We start from the raw sequence: 8,868 nt of genomic DNA, 5'->3' as shown, positions 1-8,868 counted from the left end.
GTGCTTCTCAGAAATCAAGAAAAAGAGTGAGGAGAAAGCTGAAAGAATCTCCACCATGTAAAATACTTAGGCACGATGTGTTGCCTGAGGAAGTAAGAGTTGGATCAATTTTTGAGAACAAACAAAACATGACTAAATTTTTATGCACTTGGAGATAAACCAGAAAGTTGAATTCATTGTTGTTAGATCATGTTCAAAGAGATACTAGCTGAAATGCATCGTGGACAAATGTAGTTGGAATATACGTGCTACCCGAATAAAAAATTTCACACTATTCAGGGTGATAAAATATCATAACATCCATGAATGCTCGGTTGATTCAAGAAAATTAGATCAGAAGCATGCTACATCAAATTTTATAAGTGAACAAATTATAGAACATATTTGAGACAAAAAGATAGAGGTTACACCAGCCTTTGTAGAAAATGAAATGAAAAAGAAATTTGGAATTGACATTGGTTATCACAAGGCATGACGTGCTATTCAAAAAGTTGTTGCTTGCATAAGGGGAACACCTGAAGAGAACTACCAGATTCTTCCTTCATACCTACACATGATGGTGGACAAAAATCCAGGAACATACACAAGCATAAAAAGAGATGTGCAGAATAGGTAAGCAAAACAAGACTAATCATCAACCTGAAGTTTCAAATGTTCCTATTTGAAAAACTTCACATCTTATGATTTGTTTTTTTTGTATTTCACTATACAGATTTGCTTACATGTTCTTTGCTCCTGCAGCATCAGTAGCTGGTTGGTCCTACTATAGACCCGTTATTGCAGTAGATACAACATTTTTAAAGTCAAAATATCGTGGTGTTCTATTTGTTGTTGTATCAAAGGATGCAAACAATCAAATCTTTCCTTTATGTTTTGGTGTAGCAGATTCAGAAAACCATGAGGCATACATTTGATTCTTCAGGGAAATGAGAAAAGCAATTCAAGTCCATCGTGAACTGGTTTTCTTGTCAGATAGAAACCAATCGATCGCAAATGGGATTAAAAAAGTTTTTCCTGAAGCTCACCATGGTATCTGCCTCTATCACTTTGAGAAAAATTTAAAGCAAAGACATGCAAAAGCCACGGTAATAAATCTTTTTCAAAGTGCTGCAAGGTCATACAAACGTGAAGATTTTAATCAGCTAATGTCCCAACTCAAAAGTATTGACAAGAAAACATACAATAACATAATGGAAGAGCCTCCCGAGAGATGGGCTCGATCGTGGTTCCCACGACGACGTTATGATATACTAACAACAAACATGGTAGAATCAATGAATTCCATTTTACTAAAAGGGAGAGAAATGCTTATTTTAAGAATGTTAGATTTCATCCAAGAAAAGTTGGGAGAGTAGTTTTACGAACGGAGAAAAAAGGCAAATGAAACTTTTCATAGAGTATCAATATAAGCAGAAGAAGAGATGACTAGGAAGATGGACTTGACTTGCAAAATATTTGTGAGTATATTTATTAACTCCAGCCTTCAAAATATTTGTGAGTATATTGAAGCAAAAATACACTAATATAGTTTGTCTTAATTTTTTTATTCCTTGTTAGGTGTTTAACCTTGACTCAATGTTGTTTAGAATAAATAGTGAAGGAATCGAATTCATTGTGGACTTAAAGAAGAGAACTTGTGACTGCCTGGAATTCCAACTTGATGAATTGCCCTGTCCACATGCAATTGCTGCTATAAATAAGAGATATTTGCAGAAATCTGATTACTGCTCAAATTGGTATTCAAGGGAAGCATGGTTGAAAATATATGAAGGACATGTTAATACTGTGGGAGATCAAAAATCATGGGATAAACCACAAAATGTACAATCTGAGATCATAAAACCTCCCGATGTAGAGATTTTACAAGGAAGAAGACAAAAGAAGAGGCATATACCTGCGACTGAATCAGTACCATTCAAGTCTACCAAATGCAATCGATGTAAACAAGTTGGGCATAACAGAACAACTTGCTTGTCTTCTCCAGCACCTCATCCATATTCCAAGAAACGCACTGAAAAATACCCCAACCTTCAATAATCCTTGGTCTAAATTTTGACTTTCTTTATTGTATGACATAATTGAAATGTGATTTTTTTCATAGGAATAAAAAAAATAAGCTCTTGGACTATTTTATAAACTGCTAAAGTACAAATCACTCATTTTTGTTGCGCAGGCTTACAGGTTTGGTTGCATTTAAAAAAAGTACGCAATGACTTCTGTGACAAAAAAATCAGCTTACAGTATGTGAAATACATATCCTTAAACAAACACACACACACACACACACATACACACACTCATACACACACACATACGCGTACAACACATAAAAAGAAATGCATGTACAAACAAAAGTTGCAGCATCTCTAAGCTGAAGTTATAGAAAAAGAACTTAATAAAAACTAAGAACCATACTGCAACAAAGAAATATAAAGCAAATACCAACAAATAACAAGGATAATGCAATAGAAAGCTAAGAACAAAGAGGATGACAATTACATTGATATAAAAAGAGATGAGAAAAACAAACAAAGTACAAACAAAACTTCAGCTATCTGGGCTGAAGTTATACAAAATGAACCTAAAAACTCCAGCTCTATGGGCTGAATTAAACAAAAAAGCATAGCATTAAAACATAAAAAAAGGATTACAAACACTAACAATCATCATTATCACCATCACCATCATCATCACAGTACTCCTCAATTTCTCTATATATCTCATCATCATCAGTATCGGAGATAACTATAGGGTAGTCGGGCAAAAGACCACTGAATCCAAGAAGAACAATCTTCAACTTGTTGAATTCATCACGCAGCTGACTTTGTTCGATGATTACTCTGTCCATAAGAGTAAGAAGGGTCTTCAGGTTGTTTTGCAGCTTGGAATAGTCGTTCCAGCTGGGAAACTGAAAACTATCAAACTGCTGCACAACCTTGTCGAACGAGGTTGAATAACATCCACAACTACGTTCCAGGTTAAGCCTGTTCTGGAATGATTCATTCGCAAAGAGATTTGGTCTGATTCTCTCCCAATCAGCCTTTATTTTATCCCACAAAAGCATAAGATTATCCATCGCTTTGTTATTGTACCACTCACACTTCAAACTCTCTCACTTCTGCATAATTTCATCCATTTTAGGCTTCCTACTTCCGCTTGCACCAGACATTTTTTCATTAACAAAAGCTGAAAGACTAAGGATGAATATAAATTTAAAGAAATATGATGGAAGTCTATGAATGACTATTAAATTTTCAAGTGAAGAGATTGTTAATATAGACAAAGAGTTCACCTAATCAATTTAATATCTATAAATGTAAAAGTAACTTTGCAGCTATTTTTACTGCTTTACGTTCAGAGAAATTGAATGAAACAAGATAAGTAGGTGGTAAAAACATGTATGTGGTAAATACAAAAAGAAATGTAACTTCAGCCGTAATAAAGCCTGCAGTTTTTCTATAGTAAAAAAATAACCTCAGCCTGAAAAATATATTTTCGGATCATTTACTATATAGTCAAACAAATGTAAATGAAAGATGAATAGGTGACAAAAGACAAAAAGTAGATAGTAAATGCAAAAAAGATAAGTATCAACTTAAAAAAATACCAAAACATGCCAAAATTTTTGTCATAAGCTTTTCCACAATCTTCAGCCCAATGTGCTGAAGTCATTTAGTTCATTTCTAAAAACTTCAGTACATCATAAGCTGAAGCTTTTCATCGTGGATTCAATAGTTTTGTCTTAAAGCTTTTTCAATAACTTCAGCCCAATATGCTGAAGTTATTTAATGCATTTATAAAAGCTTCAGCGCCTGGTAAGCTGAAGTTATTGTCCTGGACTCGATAATTTTTGTCGTAAAGCTTTTTCAAATAACTTACGCAGAAACTGCTTTAGTGTATTTAGTGATGAGCTGAAGTTTTTGTCGTACATTTGACACTTTTGTTATGACTTTTAACCAAAACTTCATCTTAAAAAGCAAAACTTATTTACTTCATGCTCAAGTTTAGCATGCTGAATTGCAACAAAAATATGCTTGAAGTTCATGGAAAAATACACAAACATATTTGAATCAATCCAAGTCACATAATTCACACAAAATAATGTATATTCACTAAATCCAATTTTGTTTTCACTTACATCCTTGGAAAAAAAGAAAAAAATAGTTTTTTGTTTACAGGTTATTCTCTATTCAAAAAATTCACAGAGTGTCTTTCATATTCTCCATAGTCATGTCCTAGTTGCTCTTCTTGGTTTTGTTAACCACATTCCATGAACCTTCACTAAGTCTTCAACTGATTCACAGAAGCGGCAATACGAGCACCTGGCACAGGTTGACGAAGTTTATTACTATGATTTTTTTAGCAACTACCGTCTTCTTTCATAAGAAAAAACAAGAAAATATTGGCCAAAGACATGCCTACTGATGTGCATCTGGGAATTCGTGGGAAGCAAAAATAGTGAAAGAGAAGTCCAAAATACTTCATATGTGACGGAGAGTGGCCACATCAAAAACTCGAGCCCCAGGAAATTTGCTCTTTTTCCTAAAAGTTAAATTTATCAACTAGTAAAAAGAGCAAATTGTCCTAGAGCTCGAGTTTTTGATCTGGCCACTCTCCTTTACATATGAAGTATTTCGACTTCTCCTTCACTATCTTTGCTCCCCACGAACTCCCTGCTACACCCAATAAGCATGTCTTAGCCAACATTTTCTTGTTTTTCTTTGAATACAAATTTAAAGAAATATGATGGAAGTCTATGGATGACTATGAAATTTTCAAGTGAAGAGATTGTTAATATAGCCAAAGAGTGCACCTAATCAATTTAATATCTATAAATACTGAAGAGATTGTTAACTGTTTTTTGTTCACAGAAATTGAATATAACAAGATAAGTAGTTGGCAAAACAAATAAGTGCTAAATGCTAGTAGTTGGTAAATGCAATAAAACAATAGTAAAAAATAAGGCCACAAAAAATAGAAAAACTTCGGCCCAATGTCCTGAAGTTTTTTAGTATATTTCTAAAGACTTCAGCACCTGTTAAGCTGAAGTTTTTGTGTTGGATTCAATAGTTTTTATCGTAAAGTTTTTGAAAAAAACTTTGGCCCAATGTGCTGATGTTTTTTAGTATATTTATAAAGACTTCAGCACCCGATAAGCTGAAGCTTTTGTGTTGGATTCAATAGTTTTTGTCGTAAAGATTTTTCAAAAAACTTCGGCCCAATGTGCTGAAGTTTTTTAATATATTTCTAAAGATTTCAGCACTCGATAAGCTGAAGTTTTTGTATTGGATTCAATAGTTTTTGTCGTAAAGCTTTTTCAAAAAACTTCGGCCCAATGTCCTGAAGTTTTTTAGTATATTTGTAAAGACTTCAGCACCTGATAAGTTGAAGTTTTTGTGTTGGATTCAATAGTTTTGTTATGACTTTTAACCAAAACTTCAGCTTAAAAAGCAGAAGTCATTTACTTCATGCTTAAGTTTTTTGAAACAAAAATGTACTTAAAATTCATAATAAAAGACATAAACATATTTGTATGACACAAAAGTAAACTAAAAAGAATTAATGTATATTCACAAAATCCAAATTAGGTTCAACCAATCCTCTAATCAAAAAATTCACACAGAGTCTCTTCAAAATCTCCATAATCATGTCCTTCTTGTTCTTCTGGAGTTTCATAGCCGCTATCTTTTTTCCACTTTCCATGAGCCCAAAGATTGACAGTCAATTCTCTCCTGAATGTCAATGACTGACTTTGATCGAAATTGAAGACATCTTCTTTCTAATAAACTTAAGAGCAAATATACCACAATCAACACTATAAAAAACACATGAAAAAGAAATTGAAGAATCGTTAACACAAGGGCAAAAAATAATAAACATAGGATGCATGGTAAAACATATGCGAAACACGTACTTGGTAGTCTGTTGAGGTGTCTTCATCCACATAATTTGAAAATTTTTTCACAGTACTTTCCCCATAAAATTTATTGTGTGCCCCAAAATCCAAGCATTTGAGACAGTGTGGGATCAACCGGGCATAAATTCTGACATGTTTAAGCGCACGATTGTATGTTACACAGCCCATGGAATCATACACATATATAATTTTATCTTTAAAGTCCAAAATTCCAAAAAAAGTAGTGCGTAGATGTCTGGCCCGTCCTTGGCTTAAGTCAAAATGGAAAGAATACTTTTCTAGCAGATGCCCATGAGATACCACAGGAAAGGTCGAGGCCTTTACATAGTTGGCCACCTTTTCATTCGTTGATTCTTCCTCAAACCAACTAAAGTCCGTAAGTGGCTGAATAACCGCTTCTTCTTATTCTTCTTCTTCTTCAGCCTGTTGTTTAGATATCCTCTTTCTCTTTGATTTGCTATTTTTTTTTATCCTGCATTCTCTTTTGCTTCCTTTTGTTAATTATCTTTATCTTTTCTTCTGAAGGATGAATACCATCCAGCTTAGTCATATACTGATCGAAAAGTAAATCTGTTACTGCACATCTTGATTTTGGATAACGTGGAAGGTGATAGCAATATTTTTTGCGCAAGTAATATATGCCCACATCAATATGCTGCAAATGAACAACAACAAATGATAACATGTGAAAATACCCCTATGAAATTTAGAAAAAACGCATTACAAAACTACAAACAGCATGACAAAAACTTAAGCATATTCAGTTTGAAGTGTTAGGCTGAAATTTTAGCAAATAAGCTAAAAAACTTCAGCACTTTACTATGAATAAAGCTGAAGTTTTCCAAATTATAGTGCAAATATTTTACTATAAAAAATAAGCTGAAGTTTTGGGAAATACACTTGAAAACCAATTCAAAAAACAAACTTAATAACTTACTTCATCCGCAAGATCAAAGTCAGGATCCATAAGCTCGGTAAAGAATGATTTTGCAATATCAAATCTAGCTAATCTGAATCGATTGGAATCATATTCACTGACATCCATCTCCAACCACTCTGTAAATCTTTCGATCAATCCACTGTCTTGATTAACATAATGGAAGGGACACCTTCTTGTATTCTTTCCTACTTTCCAATCTTGCCCCCTTTGCTTTTTTTTTTTATAAACTACATAAGGAGATCTCAACCAAATACTCTCTATACGAATCCTTTTCTCTTTTTTATCTGGTTTTCCTTTTGCTTGATCTTCCTGCTATTTCGTCACAACTAACTGTTGTTGTTCAGCAGCAGGGGGAAAAACTACAGCCATCGTGGCAGATGCTTGACCAACTCCCTGCTATTCGCAACGTTCTTGTGTCTCTTCACGAACAACAACAGCAACAAAATTACCTTCTGAATCAGTCCCTTGTGTACTACCAAGTGAAAATGAACATAAATTGAAGTTGGGGATATTACTGGTGTCACACATAGGAGAATTGAAAATTTTCCTTCTCTTAGGTTTTGGAATAAGTTCTGATGCATCAGATGAGATCTGCAAAAGCAAGAAAAATATAAACATAAATAAAACTGATAGAAAACACACATTAGGCAAAAACCAGCTTGTAATTGAATTACAGAAAATAACTACCTGGTCTAAGTGTTGCGACACAGATGGTGTTTGCATTCTAATAGATCCTGTATCTTCATGCAAAAAAAAAAACTAAATAATACTGACTAAATTTTATAAAATAATACCAACACACTTCACACATGTCTGTAAGGCAACAAGTGTGAATATATGTATTTCTCTTTTTTCATATAGCTGCATAAGCTCACCAAATTCTTTTTGAGCTGCCTCGAGTCTTTCTGAAAAATCATTCAAAAACATAAAAAAGAAAATAAAGTATGTAAAATTTCAAACTATAAAAATATACTTCAATCAAATATAATAAATTCATGATCTATAGAATACCTTGACGTTTGTCTTCCGCTGTAGTTTCCCCAGGCTGCATGCCTTTGTCAATGTCTTTGTCAATATCAGCATTTACAGCTTCATTCATTTGTGAAGCAACGTCGAGGAGCTGGAGTATTCTCTGGAAGGTTTTTCTCAACTCTACCTTCATTCAATTCAGCATCATCATAGAGTTTTTGAGTTGCGTCAATTGAAGCACAACTAGTTTCAACTTTCACTCCATATTCATAAAGAGGGTGAATAGATCAACTAGTTTTTCTATATATATAACATAGAAAAAATTTATACCTATAGTGAAAATTTCACTACAGGATATTATAAAAAATAGTTAAAACTTCAACTCTAAGAAGGCTGAAGTTAGACAGTCACAAACAAAAACTTCGATAGTTACAAAAAAAACTGCAGTTACAAAAACAAAAACTTCAGCTCTAGAGCTGAAGTTCACCAGTTATAAAACAAAACATTCAGCAAAAAAACATGATGTAGTTTTTACAAAAAACACAAACGCATGAAACAAAACTTTAGCTCCAATCTAAGGTATCATTGAAATATTATAAACTTCACACTTTGTACCTATAGTAACAATTTCCTGTGTATTACCACCTAGAAGTTCTTTGCAAATAGCTAGTAATCCTGCATACCGATCGTCTTTCCCAATAGTGCTAGACACATCACTCGCTTTCAGTTCTAAAGTACAAACAAGTGCTTGATCTCTATCGCCAAACAAATTGCCTTTTCCAATATCACTTTCCAAAGGACAACTCGGTGCATGTTTTTCAGTGCCAATAACTTGATCATCTGAACCTTTCTCAGTTGTTAACTCTTCATCATTTCCATCTTTACTCTGTCTACAAACACTGGATTATTTCTCTACACCTTGTTGTTGAACATGTTCATCGACTTCAACAACCGCTTCCTTATGTGTAGCATTATCATCTGCGACTTTACACAATGCATCATGAGCATTATGTTCTTCAGTCTCAACAACTTGATTATCTGC

The 8,868-nt window shown here is 33.6% G+C and overlaps 1 protein-coding gene across 1 annotated transcript; it reads left to right on the top strand.

The window, feature by feature from the left end:
* Positions 1-926: 926 nt before the first annotated feature.
* LOC138874679 (uncharacterized) lies at positions 927-2,037 on the top strand. Its single transcript, XM_070153454.1, has 2 exons — positions 927-1,265; positions 1,558-2,037. Exons 1-2 carry the CDS (start codon positions 927-929, stop codon positions 2,035-2,037), a joined length of 819 nt encoding a protein of 272 aa, XP_070009555.1.
* The last annotated feature ends 6,831 nt before the right edge of the window (positions 2,038-8,868 follow it).

Source organism: Nicotiana sylvestris, chromosome 8 (genome assembly GCF_000393655.2).
Source record: "Nicotiana sylvestris chromosome 8, ASM39365v2, whole genome shotgun sequence".
Classification (NCBI taxonomy): domain Eukaryota; kingdom Viridiplantae; phylum Streptophyta; class Magnoliopsida; order Solanales; family Solanaceae; genus Nicotiana; species Nicotiana sylvestris.
The sequence above is the reverse complement of the archived record's forward strand: the minus strand, read 5'-3'. Positions and strand labels throughout refer to the sequence as shown.

What these genes read in the sequence shown, in the direction of transcription:
- LOC138874679 (XM_070153454.1), top strand. Translation starts at nt 927, where the DNA reads ATGAGAAAAGCAATTCAAGTCCATCGTGAACTGGTTTTCTTGTCAGAT. An exon ending in ATATACTAACAACAAACATG is followed by an intron (nt 1,266 to 1,557) that starts GTAGAATCAATG and finishes ATTCCTTGTTAG; the next exon opens with GTGTTTAACCTTGACTCAAT.